The sequence below is a fragment of the Ooceraea biroi genome, chromosome 6, assembly GCF_003672135.1.
Source record: "Ooceraea biroi isolate clonal line C1 chromosome 6, Obir_v5.4, whole genome shotgun sequence".
Lineage (NCBI taxonomy): Eukaryota > Metazoa > Arthropoda > Insecta > Hymenoptera > Formicidae > Ooceraea > Ooceraea biroi.
In genome coordinates, this window is record NC_039511.1 from 3296808 (window position 1) to 3317292 (window position 20485).

At 38.2% G+C, this 20485-nt stretch overlaps 1 protein-coding gene across 7 annotated transcripts in view; it reads right to left on the reverse strand.

The window, feature by feature from the left end:
• Positions 1 to 20485, reverse strand: part of LOC105284085 (phosphatase and actin regulator 4B) — a 227287-nt gene that overhangs the window by 197138 nt on the left and 9664 nt on the right. Inside the window, exons 1-2 of one of the 7 annotated variants that reach the window (XM_026970290.1) lie at positions 16534 to 18157; positions 15599 to 16016 (exon numbers count right to left, since the gene is read on the reverse strand). The exons of 3 other annotated variants lie outside the window; for them this stretch is intronic. In XM_026970290.1, the coding sequence (XP_026826091.1) occupies positions 15599 to 15632 (34 nt within the window). In that variant the 5' untranslated portion in view covers positions 15633 to 16016; positions 16534 to 18157. Of the gene's footprint in view, positions 1 to 15598; positions 16017 to 16533; positions 18158 to 20485 lie in introns of those variants that run through there. 3 more of the 7 variants (XM_026970293.1, XM_026970292.1, XM_026970291.1) reach the window with 3 other exon arrangements.

A 20485-nucleotide genomic window follows, 5' to 3' on the forward strand; every position in this document is an offset into this window, starting at 1 on the left:
GCGTGACGACTACGACATTATCCGATTACGACATTATGTAGGCAATTTCTTTTCTCGTCATGTTGCGCAACTGTACGTGCTTTTATGCATCTCTCTACAGTTTGCTATTTCCAAATAATGTGGCTAGAAAAATGATATAACTATAATAGTAATTTTATAAATACCATAAAATGCGATATGATTGCATGTACAAATGTAAAACTCCAAATTAAAGATTCTCAGTAAGCGAACTGTACTGTAAAACACATAAAATCCAAATAAATCAAAATAAAAAATAACAGAAACGCGAAAAATAAATTACCGCCAATATATTATTGGAATAAAGATTCATTTAGGTTTCTGATTTATAACTTGATTATGTCAGTGTACTACCGAAAGAGAATACATTTCGTGAAAATGACATTAATTAAACCGCATGAAATATTCATCGATTTGTTCGGATACATCATTGTCATTCGGATACAGTAGATCAATACCGCGACGCAAAATATTGCATTGTATGTCAGTTCAGCGGTCAAAGAACTCTCGCTCTCTTGCCGGCGTAATGGCAAAGGTCCGCTTGCAAAGTTAAGCGAGCTACAAACTGTCCCCTGACCCGTCTCATCGATCGCAATAAATTAAGGTCAATCTACATATTCCTGAAAAATAGCAATCTCTCGACGACTTTATCCGGTATTTAGAAGGTCCTTCGCCAGATGCACAGAGAGCTCTTTATAGAATTCCTCAGCATAACAATCCGGTTATTTCGGGAGATATGAAAATCCAAGGCGAATGTACCGAAAGATGCATTTTCATTAAAATAATACGTTCACGCTATATTTTATGTTACGATACGAAGTAAATTCTTATAACCGACACTACTAGTTTTCAATTAGTTTTTACAAATCTCAATATTTAAAGCATTAGAAATAAACAAATTTATGTTAATAAGAATTATTGAAATCTGGGATATTTTTTTAAAAATACGAATCGGTATAAAATCCCAAGACTTCCTCCTGTGAAAAATCCTCCTGACTACTTATTAATTGCAATAAGGAATGTCTCTCAGCTGACCCGAATTACGGGACAATTCGCCATTAAGTGGTGGAGATGTATAATTAAAGTGAAGTGACAGTGCATCACTGCGAGACGACCGCAGGGATCTCGAACAGCTGGCGTTACATTTACATGGTCCGGTGTGCTTTCACGCGCTCCTATACTAAATGCAGCCACTTACGAGACACGAACAGTCGCGAGTCGCACGCCAGACGAAAATATCGTCCGTACGAGGGAGATTCTTTCCCGAAATCGCGCTCGAAAAGTACTTACTTTGGACGATGCATTTCGCTTGCAGAATGAACACGCGTAATCAATACAGATTGTAATAAATGCAGATGTTGCGATGTGAATTTTCGACATTATTGAAATAATGTACCATAATGGTGAATTAAATTGCTTACGTCATATTTACGATTTAAATGTTTATGAAATTATATATTTATTAATAATAATATACGTGAGATCATTATTTCGATTTCACGTCGACGTAAAACGCGAGGAATTAATACACAGTTGAAAAATTTGTGTTAAATTTAACAGATATCACATGTGCCAAACGGTCCACATAAATTTTTGTGTTAATTTAACATAATATGGATATGTTAAATGATGACACTAATATTATGTTAATATTTTAACTTAAAATGAATGCAAACTGCGAAGTAATTTGAAATAAATTTTGTGTAAAATCAACATATTTTTAATGATAAAATTAACTCGAAAAAAAGTTAGTTTTACATACATCTTTACTCTCAACATAGTTTTCTGTGAATTTTAACAGATACAACTTGTCACTAATAATACGGAACATATCTATTGTGTAAAATTAAAAATAGGTGCACAATGTGTGATTTTTACACTTTTTTTAGTTGTTTTAAAAATTTAACACTTGAGTTGAATTAACACAACAGCAACATGTTAAATTAACACATGAATGTGTTAAATATTTAACACAAAAATGTTAACCGGCATATTTTTTAACAAGAAAACAAATTTTCCAACTGTGTATATGCAGCAATGTTTATACTGCAAAAGTCGAGATACCTTTTCGTGTGAATTTTTTTAATCGTCATGTTCTTAACCAGCAGATTATATACTGAAAACTATTGCTATCATTACTAATGATGGAAAAGAAATGTTTGGCACCTTAGTCCCTTTGCAAGATGTTGACTTGCATCGGGGTGGAAGTGCTACTTTTCTCTTTCCTTTAAGGTAAACCGCGCCTTCTAGTAAGAGACGAAAGGCCCGGTATAGTATCCCTTAAAGGAGACATGAAGATGCTGTGACAACGACAATCGCAATGCGGACTTGGTAGAGAAAGAGAGAGACGACCGTACTGTGCGCGCACAGGCTGTCACCCATCCTAACTTACACACTGACCACGCGCTGCTTTACCAAGAGAGGCAACGAAAGCGAACTAAAGAACTATGTCATTAACAACTACGCTATGTTCAGCGAAAATACTTCTTTATTAAGTGACAAGATGACTAAAGACGATTGTATTTGCAATAACTTATTATAAATAAATTATCAAATCCCTTCTCATCATCTTTACTATGATTTATAATCTGCCATACTTCGTTAAAAAATACTCAGAAAAATTATGATATACTTGTTGATACAAATTATACCTGCATTTAACGAAATAATATATAAATACGTGCAAATAGATGTTATTGCGTGTTAAGTTAAGAACATGACGATAAAATAAGGAACAGCATGCGAAATAGCGCAAGATAGAACGATGCAAATTTAAAGCGACGTGGAGTCTCGCGTGAGGTATTTAGGATAACCAAGTTTGTCGCACAACGATCAGGTTGTTGGCTAACCGTCCGGATAAGATGTTGTTCGGAACGATAATGGCAGGAAATTAATGGCAGCCAAGAAGGTGGGAACGACGGCCGGAGTAATGAAGAGATTGCTTTCCTTATTACTGTGTAGATTCAGCCTACCTACCTCTATTAGTAGCTGCGATTTCAATGGAAATTAGAGCCGAAGCAAGGCAAAATTAAGTGGGTTGTTTTAGACCATAAAAACACGTTCCCGCTGGCATTATCTCTCTCGTGAATTTCCTCATTCCATGCTGCATCTCATCACGGCGATTACATCTCCAATTATCTGTTTTCATTAAATCAATCTCTTTTCAGCGTGACGCGTTTTCCTCGAATTAATTAAGAGCTCGATTCATTTTAACAATACAACGAGCACGAGGATATTCATCGGAATGAATCCAAAATTCACGGGACGCTTGTCACTGCACAACGCTACCGATCAAGCGACGATTTGTACATTTTTACAGCCGAGATGTCTGCACGTGACGCTAATTGATATATAGCAGCGCGTCGCATTTATCACAGTTCAGCTGCATTTTGCTCGCAATAAGTAACGACAAGTCTGCCAATGCGGCATGCAGCGGATTATCGTGATTACTCGTATTACGATATCCTGACAACGAATTATTACGGACGATGAAAAACTATGCTGGTCCATATCTCTATTTCTCCAGCAAGGTCAGCGTTTCGCTCTTTCTCTCTGTATTCCGCAATTTTTATTGAAATCAATCTTATTTAACGTCGTAACTGCCTTCGCCCAGCAATTGATTTCGCGATACCTTTATGTGCCTTTCTCGGTTTAAAATTGCAACGCACTTAGGTATACAATTTAAAGGAATAAACGTAGATTTTCTTCATAGAAATTTTAATTGCGAATACATTTCTCATTTTTCAGCGTTGGAAGTAAAATTAAATTCAATCTGATAAAGAGATTATATTTATAGCAATTTTGTTTATGGAAAAAATTTGATATTTTATTTTATCATCCAGTGCTATCGGTGAACAAGATTCGGTCGCACATTGCTCAAATCATGTATCAGCAAGACGTCGCTCACGTTTACAGATCGCACGTGAAAAAACGTCAATGCAGTAAAATAAAGCGCCATAATAAACGCTTGATTTATCCAGTGAATGTTTTATCGGCATACAACGAGAACGGATCAGTTTTTTTTTACGTGTCTATCATAAATATTGAGCTTTAAGGTGTGTGTGAAGTTGGCATATCATTTCGCGGAAAATCATTAATTATTGAGAGTTCTGGCTCCCTTTTTAATAGTTCTAGAGTTCCTGATAGGTTAAACACATAGTTCTGGCCATTAAAGCGAAAAAATCGCATAGTGCAAAGTGAGACGCCAACTTCACGCAGCGTCTCACTTTGTCCTGCGACAGTTTTCGCCATAATTCTGGCTAGATTTTAAAAGATCTACAGTTCTACATGAGTTCTAGAAAGAGTTCTAGCGAACAAAATTTTTTTTTCATCTTTTTATAATTATTAAAGCTAAAAAATATTTAAGGGAATGACGACTGGTTAATTTCAGAGAGTTCTGTGCTTTATAAAATATTTCTCGTGTAGTTCTGAACATATTTAACCATTTTCCAAAGAGTTCTGAATGCAAACATTAACAATTATTTAATAAAAAATTTGTATCGTCCGAGAAAGACGTATCTACGGAGATATATATGAGACGCTGGTCGATTTTCGAGAGTTCTGTGAAGACTAAAATATTTCTCGTGTAGTTCTGAACGTATTTAAGCGTATTCCAAAGAGTCCTGACTGCAAACATTATTCATTAGTTAATAAAAAATTTTTATTGTCCGAGAAAGACGGATATACGGAGATATGGGTGAGACGCTGGTCGATTTTCGAGAGTTCTGTTTATTCTAAAACAGTTCTCGTATTATACGGAGATATGGGTGAGACGCTGGTCGATTTTCGAGAGTTCTGCTTATTCTAAAACAGTTCTCGTATAGTTCCGGACATGTGCAATGCCTTTCCAAAGAGTTCTGATAGGAACAACGATTAGAAAATTTTTTTTAAAATTATTTCGTCCAAAGAGTGGACGTTTTCGACTTTACCAGTGAGACGCTGGTTGATTTTCGAGAGTTCTGCTTATTCTAAAACAGTTCTCGTATAGTTCGGGACATGTACAATGCCTTTCCAAAGAGTTCTGACAGGAACAACGATTAGAAAATTGTTTAAAAAATTATTTCACCCGAAGAGTGGACGTTTTCGACTTTACCAGTGAGGCGCTGGCCGAAATGTCGGAGTTCTGACTTTCCTAAAATATTTTTCGTATAGTTCCACACGTAATTATGAATTTCCTAAAGAGTGCTATGCACCAGCGATATTGCACAATTTTTAAAAAAATTTAAACTGCTCGAAAAGTGAACTTTCAAACAGACAAGTTGAGACGCTAGCCGAAATGTCGAAGTTCTGGCTTTCCTAAAATACTTTTATAGTTCCACACGTAATTATGAATTTCCTAAAGAGTGCTATGCACCAGCGATATTGCACAATTTTTTAAAAAATTTAAACTGCTCGAAAAGTGAACTTTCAGACAGACAAGTTGAGACGCTAGCCGAAATGTCGGAGTTCTGGCTTTCCTAAAATACTTTTATAGTTCCGCACGTACTTATGATTTTCCTACAGAGTGCTATGTATGAGAGGTGCATAGAATTCTTTAGGAAATTCATAAGTACCTTCGGAACTATACGAAAAATATTTTAGGAAGCCAGAACTCCGACAGTTCGGTCGGCGTCTCACCCTTTTCTGTCTTAAGATGCAGTTTTCGAGCAGTTTTAATTTTTTTTAAATTATACAATGTCGCTGGTGCATAGAACTCTCTAGGAAATTCATAAGTACATTCGGAACTATACGAAAAATATTTTAGGAAAGCCAGAACTCCGACATTTTGGCCAGCGTCTCACTGGTAAAGTCGAAAACGTCCACTCTTCGGGTGAAATAATTTTTTAAAAAATTTTCTAATCGTGGTTCCTATCAGAACTCTTTGGAAAGGCATTATACATGTCACGAACTATACGAGAACTGTTTTAGAATAAGCAGAACTCTCGAAAATCGACCAGCGTTTCACATATATCTCCTTAGATACGTCTTTCTCGTGCGATAACAATTTTTTATTAAATAATTGTTAATGTTTGCGGTCGGAACTCTTTGGAATATTGTTAAATACGTTCAGAACTACACGAGAAATATTTTAGTCTTCACAGAACTCTTGAAAATCGACCAGCGTCTCACCCATATCTCCGTATATCCGTCTTTCTCGGACGATATAAATTTTTTATTAACTAATGAATAATGTTTGCAGTCAGAACTCTTTGGAATACGCTTAAATACGTTCAGAACTACATGAGAAATATTTTATAAAGCACAGAACTCTCTGAAATTAACCAGTCGTCATTTCCTTAAACATTTTTTAGTTTTAATAATTATAAAAAGATGAAAAAAAATTTTGTTCGCTAGAACTCTTTCTAGAACTCATGTAGAACTGTAGATCTTTTAAAATCTAGCCGGAATTATGGCGGAAACTGTCGCAGGACAAAGTGAGACGCTGCGTGAAGTTGGCGTCTCACTTTGCACTATGCGATTTTTTCGCTTTAATGGCCAGAACTATGTGTTTAACCTATCAGGAACTCTAGAACTATTAAAAAGGGAGCCAGAACTCTCAATAATTAATGATTTTCCGCGAAATGATACGTCAGCTTCACACACACTTTACACACACACAGCTTTAAGCTAATCATGTCCAGAAATGATTGGTTGCATGTGATCCCGAGAGGAAAACAACGAAAATTTTTAAGTTGATCAGAATATTTTCGCAAAATATCTCTATTAACGTTTCTTTCTGTAATCCATTCGAGATTCAAGGCCAGCTACAGTCTTACATGAAACGTTATCATGCGAAGAAAATCATCACACAGAAAACTAAAGAAAATACGATATTACTTGAAAAAATAATCGGGTATCATTAAATTAATTGAACGATACAATATTATAAAATACGACCAACAATTCGGAACATACACATCGAATTTTTATGTTTTAGTTTTCATGAACAAAACTTTTTAGGTTTTCAGGTACTTTGAAAGGTGAGAGACATCTGTGTTCTTAATGAAAAACTAACAAGTTAAACGAGTCTAATATAAAGGATCTACTTTCATTCTTCATTTTCATCCTGCCTAGACCCAGAGGACTAGATCTCCTTACGCACGAATACCAGCATTACCGTCACCTCCATCTTTTCCGCCGAGAAACGACCGCGAGAAAATTCTTCGGATGACGCTCTTGTCACCCAGGACTTCCGCCGAGCTTCACCGTTGTTCGCAAAGCAGTTTGCAACGCGTCTTTTCAGAAGGATGAAAGCAGGACAAGCTCATTGTGATCTACAACGGATTTCCGGACTGAAGCGCGACAAGATACCTCTCTAAGATGACCATAAAAGGCAGTCTCACTGTCTTATCAAAGTCGTAATTTTGTGTTGAGGAGGCTTCGTTCAGATAAAGGAACATTCTTTTCGAAACTGTGTCACCGCAAAAGAATGTTCATACTTTTCTTAGCCCTCACTTGATTACATATTTTTATTTAAACTACAATCTAATCATAAAATTTGTCGATTGTATGAAAGTAAATTGAGAGTTAATAACTACGATTATGATCTAATGATACTTGGAATGCTATCGGAATTGATTTTCGATTGTGCTTTGTAAAATAAGCAAAAGGATTTTCACAGATCTCTGAAGCAGACAGGATAGGGACGCAAGATGGAATTATAAAGAGAAAGAGCCAGAGCACCGAGAGAGAGAGAGAGAGAGGCAGACGGTTCTCTCCGGCGTAAGTACACGATAGAATTTCGAGCGTTCCTGAGAGAGAGCACTTCGCATCAATGCACATTCAATTCTACAAATAACCGCGGCGAACGCAACGAGATTTTCCTGCAAAATGCGCCGTAAGGGACGACGAATGTACGTATCGAGAACGCGACACGTGTGCAATATTGATTTTTCGCGGGTCGATGGATTCATCCTCTCCCTCCCGTTTTTTATTTAGCTCGTTCGCTGACTTCTCGAGATGCTCCCGGGTTTTTAAGACGTCAGTGTGTGTTTGCTTCCCTGCGTTGAAGAAATTTTCCGACAAGTCGTGTCGTCTCTACTGAAAAGTCGAAAAGTAACATGGCAGAGCACGAACTTTCGCAGAGACGTAAAGTGCAATCGCATGCAACAGCGATTCCATACTAGAAATTGATAGAATAAATTCGAAACGAATCATTGCATCAAATACATCTTTGGACTTCTTTGCGTAACAGTCGCCGAAATGAAGAAGTAATACATTATCGCGAATACAAAAAATTTATTTATTTTGAAGGTGGTAAGAAAAGCCAACTTTTGATTCATTTAAGGGGTTACATACCTCCATAGCGGCGAAAAATTGATATGTTTGGGGAATTTGTTTAGGGGGTATATCTGAAATAATAAAGTAAAATATGAATTGCATATGATTTACTGGTCCTTTAAGTGTAAAAAAATAATTAATAATAAATTTTTGAATATTAATAAAATGAAGTTTTGTGGCATTAATTGGACCGCTGCTAAAAAAATGTCCCCTCAGAGTCGGCATGATATCTTCTTGTAACATTGATGGATCTGACAAATGCAAGAAATTTCTTGTAAAGTAATGTTGTAGTTATAGTCTATCGAGCCAGATTTTTTAATTTCAAAAAAATAAACAATTTATGCCATGTCAAAGTTGAACTTCATGTTTTCATGAAAAATTTCGGTCTTTAATTGTTTATAAAAATTGTATTAAACAAAATTGCAAAAAAATGGCTCGATAGACTATAGACAAAACGATTACGAAGATTTGAGAACAAAAAATTTTTTAAAATATGAAAACTCTTCGAGTTATCGTGCCGACCGTGTAAAAAAAAACTGGTTTCGAGAAAAACGCGTTTAAAGTTTGAGAAGTAAAAATCGTGTAAATATTAATTTTTGTAGTGAGCTTAATCTCCCATTCCAATTTCATATTGCGTGCCTTCCTTCTCGATAATTTTTATATTTTGTACAGTTTTCTGTAATCTGTGGGCTGTTCGAGCTTCTTTGCGGTAGCCTGCGCCGCACGCAGCAGCTGCGCGCCGCGGCCCGCCTCCTGACGCGCGGTCATATTTATTGTTATATCTTCGTTACGGATTGGAATTTTTCACTAATTCTTTTTTTATTATATTTTTAAAAGTATAAAGAATAAAAATCAGTAATAAAAAAAATTGATTGTTTGAAAATTCTGGAGGTATGTAACCCCTTAAGAGTATTTGTTTCCTCGCATTTTAATTTCACGAATTGATCATCCGTTCGTTTACATTTTCAATGCCGAGAATCTCACGGCCGGGAATCCAAAAGGATAACATAAGCAAAAAGACCGTGTAATAAAATGAGACTCATAAATATATCAATTTGCACGCGCGCACGTAATATGGTAATACAAATGCAAGGACCTAGATAAGACCGAATGCCCCGGATTCCCCGAGCGCGATATTTTCCACGGACGAGGGAAGGATAATAGAGCGATCATGCTCCCCGGTCGGGCGATCGTATTTCCGCATTTAGATGCCATCGCGGCCGAACGTCATAGCGCGGGCGCTTCCGGTCGTCGCTCGGAAAACTGCAGCGATCCTGCTCGTGCTCGTGGATTCGTGGTCGCGGAATGACAGTATTCTCTCCGCGTACATTATTTACGAGGGTCGCGATGACGCCGATGTCGCGTGGGAAGTCAAGAGGTGGTCTCCGTAATACCGCAGAGAGAACGATGCGTCTGCTTGCGCAGGAAAAGCGTTCCACCAACATCCATTATCTCGCGCAAATCAATGACTCGCACAAGCGCGATGCAAGTCTCGCCTCGCAGCTTCATTTATAGAGACGAGTAACCGCGAGGTCCGCGAACGGGATGCTGTTGGTCCATGAAAATGCGCTTTCCCAGGAATAAAATAAAGCGTATCGTGTTCCGCACGTGTGCAGATCTCGCATTCCTCGCTTTTCAGAAATAAGTTCCGCCAATAAACGGAATCAATATCAAGAAAAACATGTTGGAGTAACGCGAATTATCCTCGCGACAGACGCATTTCTTCCCGTCCATGCGATTAACGTGCGTCTTATATTTGTATCACGAAAAATATTGCAAAAGTCGGACACATACTTTCTTTAGATTAAAAGATATCAGATAAGCAAAGAATTCACGAAAATAAAAGTTTAGACGCGTGAAGTTATAGTTTTTGTCTTTCTCGAATAATTCTCGGCTTTTATTTGAGCAAATCTCGTTAAAAATATCGAAAGTAAGGACTGCTGGTAAAGAGAAATCGTATTTCTTTGAATTTGTTCATAAACAATATCTTGATTGCTGCGCGTCTGCTCTTTCATGACATTACGCGACATATCTCTGCTCCGAATCCTCTGTAACCGTAATAGATTTCTGTCACATTGGTTCATTGAAGGTGATTAGAATCGCGAGACTGCTTTTCATTAAAATCGGTCGTCGCATGGTAACTGGAGTGCCACAAGGATATTATCATTCGTGGCATATTACTATGTTTATCGAGCACGTCGTACATAATCCTGTATGATCATGCTTCTGACCAGTAGACGTTATCTGCACGCAAAGTGGCTGTATGGAGCTTACAGAGCGATCAGAATGAGACGCAATCCATCTAACAGGTATTTTAATCTGCAAATATGTCTACAGCTTTATACTCGAGCAACTTCGTAATTTCATTAATAATCGAAGTGATTGTACATGTTCAAGTAATTACAGCAAATATAATTAATCACGAATATTTAAAAACTAATTTGGTTTTCTGCTGCAAAAAGCATAGCTTCTGCTGCGTGTAGATAGGAGATATTTTTCACATCTTCTATTGTTATCGTTTATTTAGCGAATAATCATATGACCCGTATGAACCCTTTTATATTCTTTAAGCGAACTACAGACTTTATTTATGAGCATACCGGTCACCATGCATAATGAGAGTGGAATGCAGCACAAGAAATGCGAAAGCGTGTTATGTCGTAACCGGTTTCGAGTAACCTGCAGTATTCTAGGACGTCGCGTCGTGCGGTAGAAAATAAAGATAAACGGAAAGGAATTCACTTTGCATGCTGCATGAATCAGTTGTTCCATCTAGCCAGAGAAAGGTGGAGTGCGTAAATTAGAGAGACGCATGTCATGCATGATATTAAATATCCAGATATTTACGTTAAGTAGGAAGTGCACGCGTATATCTATCCGTGCTCCAAGTAAAAACTTAGGACGAGATAAAAACGATGCAACATATCAAGGTATAATGTAATACTTGCAGCGTCATCTCTCGATGGCAAAATTGCAGCCGGGGCACAGCTTTTCATCGAGACCAACACGTAAATATTCGTAGAAACAAAGCGCGTGCGATCGATATCACGTAGATACTATTCGTATAATTAATTACGCTTTCATATCTACACGTTTAATATCGTTCACGTTTAACGAGAGATTTTGAATCGTCGAGCGCTGAATCGTGCGAAATCTCTTAATGTAATTGTACTTTTACTGGAAGCTGGCACTCTCGTCCGATTGCCAAAGAAACGAGTAATCATCAAATGAGATAACTCGTTTCCTTGATAATCGGACTCAGAGGATCCAATTAGACCACAATTAAACTCAATGGATACCCCGATCAAGAGCAGCATGAAAATTCGCTCAAGCAATCAAATTAGGCGGAAACGGGCGATACTTTCCTTTACTTTCGGTTTGCAAGCACAATATGAATACAGGTACCGCCAGAATGCATTTGCCTTCACCGATTGTTGACGAGCAATGGAGTGAAACAGATATAAATCATTGTTGCGTGCACGATGACCTACAATTTTTATTTCGAAAGAATGTCCTCATGGAATCACGTCATTGATTTAACGAGCAAAAAGGCAATTCTCTTCAAAGTATACTGTTTCATCGGTCGCGGATTCGAACGAACGTGGAAAAACGATCGCCACCGCCGTCGTCTTTTTCTTTCTTTTTACAGCCGTCATATTCCACGACAATTTTTATTACATTTTCGTCACGCTTCCTCGTGATCGAGACTTTCCTTTTTTCGCGATCTCGTGTGAAATTACTTTTTGTCGACTGTGGCTTTTGCGAACAACGACCGACCAGCTAGTGCGAACTCTGTTTACCAATTTCCGCGCGCACTTCGTGCGAGTTTGCGACGTATTACCGCCACTATATCGGGGGTGCTCGGTGCTCGGAAAATCGATGAACGACACAGCGAGTGGGGTGGCGAGTTGTCTTGCGAGAAAAAGCCAGACAAAGCCGATCGACCCCCATTGGCGATGATGGCGGTGGCAGTGGCGGCTCATTGAGTTTTTCGATGTCGCGTTCCTGCAATATTTTCTTACCTTATTCAATAACCGTCCTTCGCGATATAGAGCTCCGTTCCTATCACGCCATCCTACCGGCGGCTTTCATCCGCGGTTTTTATCCGGTCGTATCGACGAAACTTTCGCGATTGGTGGAGAAATATGGAAAACTCGCGAGAGAATAGTAAGAGGACGAAGAAAAATAAATAAGTAGGTCGGAGTTGCACGTTTATTCTCCTTAGCACGTATCTCTCGGCTTCGCGACAAGCCTGAATTTCTTGATAAAATGCAATAAAAAAATGCGAGATGATATTACTCAGTATCTTCGCGACTGTTCGTCACGTGGCCGAGGTGAAAATAGAGTAGTATGCGAACGATAGTGTCTGTTTCAGGAAGGGTTTTATGGAAAACCACAGACAAAACGGTGTCACTGGAAATTCTGATAAATGGCGACGACAAACCCGATAAACGTAGATATCTCCGTTGAATCGGGGTTATGAGAAATTTATGGACGTGAGATTAACGCTTGCTGGCTCAGTTAAAAAGAAATGGGATAATGGAGGCCGATCTTTCTCTAATGCCAATTTCATCCAAAGATCATAATTTTTCACCACACTTAAATGGTTTACTCAAATTTTGCTTAAGACGAATTATTATGGATAAATGGAACAACGATAAAAAATCTTCTTACAAGAGACACTTGATAATTAAGATATATAATACATAATAAATATATAATATATAATATATGCTCTTATTTATTTATCGTTCGAATTTCTATTTCAATTATTTTTCATAAAAAATCTAGTTACTTCTGTGGTTCATATAATAATGTAAAATGGAGACACTGTATCTCGCAAGAGCGGCGCCGTTATTCCTTAAACATCCATCACGGCTCCCCAAATCTATCACATAAACAGAAAGGCATGAATCAGAGAAAAGGCGAAGGACCATCAGCTCAATATGAATGTTGCAGCACTGTGCCGCTGCTAAGCCCATGAGAAACCCCCCGAGAGTGGCACTTTAAACGACAAACATTTTCTCGGTTGTCGCTCAGAGAGCTCTGCTGCTCGATCTCGCTCTGTACGTATGCGCGCGTTTTTTCGTCATATGTATTTTATCCACGATAGCGAAGCTGTGTTATGAGCCGCAAGGGCGCAAGGAGGAGGACGAAGTCGAAGGGTCGCCCAAAGTGAAGCGAGAGGGAACTTGAAATGTCAGGTGCGAAAGGTGATAGGGGACCGATTTTCCGTGGGATGCGACAACGGTTACATAACAATGAGACGTCGCAACGTCGGCGACTCTCCGGGGACGCTCTCGAACGCGGCGCAATTCCTTTGTCGACGCAGCCTCTTTCAACATCAGCACGCCGTTGTGGTGCGTCCAGAGTGAGGCGCGGGGAGTCCTCCAGGAAATAAAACGCCTCATCGAAAAATAACGCTCGCTGCGGTCGGGGAACTACGACGATAGATATATAATATTTATTGCAACGCCGATCACGGTAAATTCCCGCCGCCACGCGGAATAATGCGAATCAGTAATCGGCATTGTTTTGCGCAGGCACGCGTCATCGATGCGTGTGCTTAAATATCAGCGGAAGCATTGATCTTTGAATATATCAAAGTGCGATAAAATATTAATAAAACAGAATTTTACGTTCTACTTACGGAGACAATTGATCATATAGATTTTTAGTTTCGGAAGCAAACTGTGAATATGACTGAAATCATATGCACTTTTTATTGTCATGATAAAATCTTATTACCACGAACTCGGTCATTCGAGGTTTAAATCGAGTTTGAGATAAAATTTTGTTACACCGGATTGCCTGCGTGCCAGAATCGCCATTGTCGGAATGAAACTTCGTTATGTTGAAAATTTAAATTATCGATAAACAGTGAAACGAAATTTAATAACTGCGTGTTTAACTATATTCTCCATAGAAAATATGAGAAATTATTGTGATAACGATAATGATTGTTCGTGTGTAAATGGTGTAAATGCTGATACTGAGAATAATTCAAGGTTCCGCGAGGTATCTGCAAGATCGCGAAAGATCTGAATAAGATACTGTTTTCAAAGCAATCGATGACCTAAATGCTCATTGTTGCTCGTTGCCAAGTCGACACATACATAGAAGATATGCTCTTTATTTATAGATAAAGTGTTTTGTGGTCAGAAATGCTTTGGAAATAATGTTAAAACAGCTTATATTTTAATAATGCATTCAATATTTCCGAACAAAACTGTAATCTATAAATTCATGTATGATATTGTGTACCGTATGCAAATGTAATAAATGTTTGATGCACAAATAAAAACAAAGTATACACATTTCATTTAAATGTTAATACAGTTCCTACCCAAAAACATACATGAAATATTGCGAATATTAATATGTTCGCGAAAAAGTTTCCCTATTTGGTTTTATACACTGATTTTACACTGAAATTATGTAATAAATTACGAGACAACTTTTAGTTCTAAAAACTATGGAAAAATTTTCGAGAGCTTATCAAGAAACTACTTAATAAGAAAATAATAATTTCACTTTTTTCCAGGAAAAAATGAAATATGAAGTTTGTCTAGTGTTATAACAGTTGCAAAACAATGTCGCGATGCACGATCAATTCACTCAAATTCTTTAGCTTTATTATATAAACATTGTGCCAGGATTGATCGAATAAAAATAATAACATCAAGCATTAGCAATTTATTATATAAATGCAAATCTCGTCGTCTCTGAAAGTTTTCGATTTCCTATCCGCAATCACGCATTGCAGTAAATAGTTTGATGAAAAATTGGCGTGGCTGCATTATTCGTTGCTCGTCTATGCAAGCAATATATAAATTCTATCACGCGTACGTAGAAAGTTTGTCGCCGTGGTGTACAGGAAAGCTCTCATCACATGTACATCAACATCGTTGATCGATTTTTTCTGCTCATCGAAGTGTATGCGTGACGCTCGGACGCGTATTTAGATAAGCGCAATAAATTCCGCGCTCTCTATTCTCGGTCAATATACCACATCGGATACACTTCACTCGTGCTTACTTTTATTCATAACAATCGTCGATTTCACTGGTAAATATTATTACATCAGACTATCGCTGTCAATTATATTGCTAGTGGAAACGCATACATATTGCAGATATCAAACAAATATAAAGCTAAATAAAAATGGAAAAAAGCAGATAAAGAGAAATGTCAAAATGTCTAAAATGACATGAGAACAAAAGAGGCTTGTTTTTAATTATTTTTAGCAGATTCAATTTTCTTCATGTGCTTCGAACGAACAATAATCTATACATCATCTATGATATAAAAATGAACGTACCATCTTTGAAAGGTCCAAATCGCCACAGGCTCATTGCGTAACGTATAGAAGAACGGGAAAATGCGCAGAAATAAATGGACGAGTAACGGGTCACATTACGCACATTTTTATATGTCTTTCCACAGAAAATTTCACAGACACGCCACTTTTTTCACGAATCTCCACAAGTGTCACCAAGATTTTCACGATAATGTTATTAATCCTTTCGCGTTATCGACTTGAAGCTTGCGACGTGCAGCAGCATGTCTTCTATATAAGAGCGTCGTATCAAGTCTTCCCTATATTGTTGTAACATCAGAGGAGAGTTTGCACTTTCGAAACAAAGCGCATCGCCTCAACTTTGTTCAATCCATTTATCTCACGTGCTCACGTATTTGCGATGCATGTAACTTGGAAATCGACCCTCGCGATATTTTTTCTAGAGAATAAACAACTTTAAAATCCACGAACGATAAAACAAACACAGGGCATTTCACAGATTGTCCATTACTCGCGATACATATTTTATTTATTAACAGCTTCAAGAAAATAACACAGCCTATGAGATAGATTTGCCTTCAATTCCGTGTGGAACGCTTAGATAATTCGACAAATATTTCTTTCGAACGCTATTTTTCACCGGCACGTTACTGAATTAATTTCACTACTGTTTTGATATCTAATCACACGCAAATCTTCATTTTATCCCTTATCTTTACGTAAGCTCACGATTTATTCCAGGGATAGAGCAAAGCTTTTAAAACTGCTCCGCGTTCGAAGACGGCGCGTTCGTGTATGTTCGTGCTGTTACTTTACCAGCAAAACGCACCCTGAAGTTAACTTTATCCCCCTGGGACAACGCGTCCCCTCGGTCGTCGTTAATGACTAGGTCGTACGTGAAAGACACTCCCTTCATAGGCCAAACGAACACTGGGCGCGACCACGGGGATACTTACGTCATCGAGTCACCAACGGGATGTTTCTTTAATTACATACTGTTTGCAACAATTTGTATTTTATCAATGCGCTGCCAGATCGGACCCGTTCCGACATTACGTGTAATGGCACTTTAATACTCGGCGATCTGACAAATTTGCGCGACGTGTGTGGCCTCCCGCGAATGGCAATTGCAGTGATTGCGACCGACGATACCTCACGCGCTAAACGCACGAACAAATGCGTAACAACTTTAATTCTTTTTCCGTTTTCGGAAACATTTCACTACAATTTTCTAATTAATTTGCATTAAGCGGACCGAGTAATTGTCTTTTAAACGTTGATTTTATTTATGCGAATTAAAAACTCCGACAATTTTAATTATTTAAATTATTTTCATTATACCATCGCACCATGTTTGCTGTATATGAGCACGTAAGATTATTATTTATCTTGCCAATTACTGAACATGTATGCTGCATTCGTAAACATTTTAACGGTATAAAGTAACACTTACGGTACAAAATAAACGCGCGTTGACGATTCATTGATAGTTCTCTCGGCACTAATATTTCGATGATGCGTATACCGTGCAAGATTATTCTCGACAGAATGGTAATCTTATCTAATCAGCGTGTGCATGTCTCTTCACGTTCACATTGACATGATTCGTTGAAACGAACTCAAAGCGAAGTTTCACTTGTATCAGTATCATAAATTATCGAGTTCATAAAATTGTTTCACTGCTTCAGTATCCAATTTTAAGAACTTTGAGAACGACATATTCATCTCACGTCCATCATAAATGCACTTGTCACTTATTTATATATTGTTATAATAAATCATAATACTTGTAACAAGATAGATTTAATCTTAAGACATCAACGATAGAATATTACTTAACGTATCAACATTAATCAAAAAGTTCGAACAATTCTTTTATCCTCTGTAAAAAAATGTTAACTTTCCATATACGCTATACTTTTATCTCCCTCGCAGATAAATAATATTATACTAATGTAATTAACTTGAACGAATAATAAGAACAATCTAATAATTTTAAAAGTCTATTTGATAAGTGTCGCCAAAAGATTTCAAGTCCATTTATTTGCAAATGTCTCGCTTGCAAAATTTCGAAATCCATTAACGAAGAACAAGAAGCATCTTTTCATGTCCAGCTATTCTGCGATATTTACAAAATCAATGTCATCAAGTTTGTAAACTTCAAACATCCGCCAGTCAGCTAACTTCTAACTTGTTAGCTCCAAAGATATGAACACACAGAGTTAATAAAAATCCTCCATCAGGACGGTTCACCACTAACTCAGAAACAGACGTTTCGATCCGCGACTCCAGAAACTCACACGTCACTCGAGATCGCGAAGCCACAATTAAAATTTCGCGCGTGGACGTTTCGCGGTATCGCGACGCACGATTTTCGCGACGATCGCAAGTTCGGCACCGTGTCGCACGGTCACTCTGAAATTCGCGCGTGGCCGTTCTCGTCAACGGTACTGGGTGCACTGGAGTCCGACCTGTGCTTCGTGTTTACATCAGACTGAAACATGCTGACGGCACCACGCCTTGCTGGGCTTCCGTCGTTTCAGGCAATACACCAACACCAGCACGCTCGCCGGCTCTTAAACGCGGTGAACTATCCCCTTCACGAGAGGAGGAAAACTAGGCACTCCCTCTCTCTCTCTCTTTCTGTGACCAGCCGACCAGTGGATGATCGGATTGTGCGCCGACGACGGCCCAGCGGCGCCGTGCCTCGATGCCCCCCGAACGAACGTCGCCCGATCATCGTGATCGCCCTAAGAATAGTCAGCGATCGTCTACAGTGGCATTACATGACGCAAATAGCGTGGTCCACGCTAGTGGTATCCACATGGAGCCAAGTGGGAAGGTCATGGGACAGCCAAAGGATATCGCCGGCTAGCGACAGGGGTAAATATATATTCATCGCTAAGATCTCGGGTATGACCTGGAAAATAATCTGGAATATAGCCTGAATTATGTCAAAACTGTACCCGCTCCGATATCAGATGTTAATATTGCATTTTATTATTTCAATTTCAATAGTCCCATAACAAAATCACCGATTTAAGGGGGGAGCCTGCTTTAGAACGCTGAAAATAAGGTATATTTTACGAATTGTTTTTGGAGAAACTATACAGCGGATCATTATAAAACTTTGATGCATTTATTAGTACATGTTTAAAGATAAAAAAAATTATTTGTTGATTTGAATATATCGCTTGTAGAGGTCGTCCTGGAGAAATCTTAGTGCAGCCGCGTCACCGGCATTGCAAATTGGTGAGCATTCTCCTGCCTCCAAATTTCATCCAAACTGAAAAATTGAAATATGTTCTCGTTATTTATGAATTCCCATCGTCGATGAACCAAAGAGAGAAGAAAAAAGTTGAAAAGTGCCAAAATGGTGGAGCTTAGAACACAAAAGTACGATTTTTAGGCAAAGTTTTTGAACTTTTTCATGCAAAAATAATTGTTTAACTTAATGTTTTTATGAATATTAAAGGTTCATCGACGATGGGAATTCATAAATAACGAGAAAATATTTCAATTTTTCAGTTTGGATGAAATTTGGAGGCAGGAGAATGCTCACCAATTTACAATGCCTCCAGGACGACCTCTACAGGCGATATATTCAAATCAAAAAATAATTTTTTTTATCTTTAAACATGTACTAATAAATGCATCAAAGTTTTATAATGATCCGCTGTATAGTTTCTCCAAAAAAATTCGTAAAATTATACCTTATTTTCAACGTTCTAAAGCAGGCTCCCCCCTTAAATCGAGGGTGTTGAAGCGTACAAGGCGATCCTTTCTTAGTGATTTACCGGTCGCTCGCTGTTACGTGACGAAAGACCATGACGTCAATCACGCGATTCATCTCCTGGGTGAATCTTCTTGGTCAATACGAAAAGCTCGCGCGATGGAGCTCTACTGGCTTGGGAACTCGAATCTACCGAATCCCCAAAGTGGTTCTCGGTAGAGAACCGCTTTACGTGATCAGACTATACCAAATCGCGAAAACGGAAGAAGGTCGGAGATGCTCGAGAAACGGAAGATTGAGAGAGGAAGTGTGATTCCCGGTCGTCGACAGAGGAATTATCGGACAACAGCGATATCTCGAGGTGTAAAGGATCACCTCTCTATGGAACCAATGATCCGTGCGTTTTCACAGAACTTTATCACTGAACAAAGAGTATTATCTCCATTATTCGGCTGTTCCTTCTTCTGCACACACACAGAGATTTTATAAAACTTATTATATGTATTGTGTGCACGTTGTGTAAATTATAAAACTATAATCTATCATTGAATAAGTGTTTTTCGATACAGAAAAATCTTCAAACTTGCCTTTGATAACAAATTGTTATAAATATATTATACTTTTCTGTTTTTATATTTATAAAGCTCTAATTGCAAGGAACGTCGATTATAATTCAAACATCTATCCCAGCTTTAGGGTTAAACGGCGTAGTGAGAAATGATAATATCGTTATGTATATTGGCACAATGATCAACATGCAGAACAGAAAAAGGCGGGCAACCAGCGTAACTCGATAAAATAACAAAACAGCAAGAACAACGAAACGCAATGTACTCTCTAACCGGAAATGCGTCAGGGGAGATCTTAACTATTCAATGAACGTTTGTCTATTCACGGTACGTGACGATGCATTATCCATTTCCGCGCATTTTACTCAAACGAACGTTTATCAATACAACGGAGCGCGCGATATCAATGTCTGGCAGTGTACATTGTTTGTGGTGCAGCGATTAGAGAAAAGCCTGCAAGAGTATTCCTCGACATTCTTTGTGAGTAGCGAAGATGCACGGCCACCCGGTTTACTTCAAAGCAACGGTTAGCCGTAACCTAATAACGATAATCGATCGACGAAGCGTCAAGCGCCTTGGTCGCCATCGAGAACCTCATGACGCCAA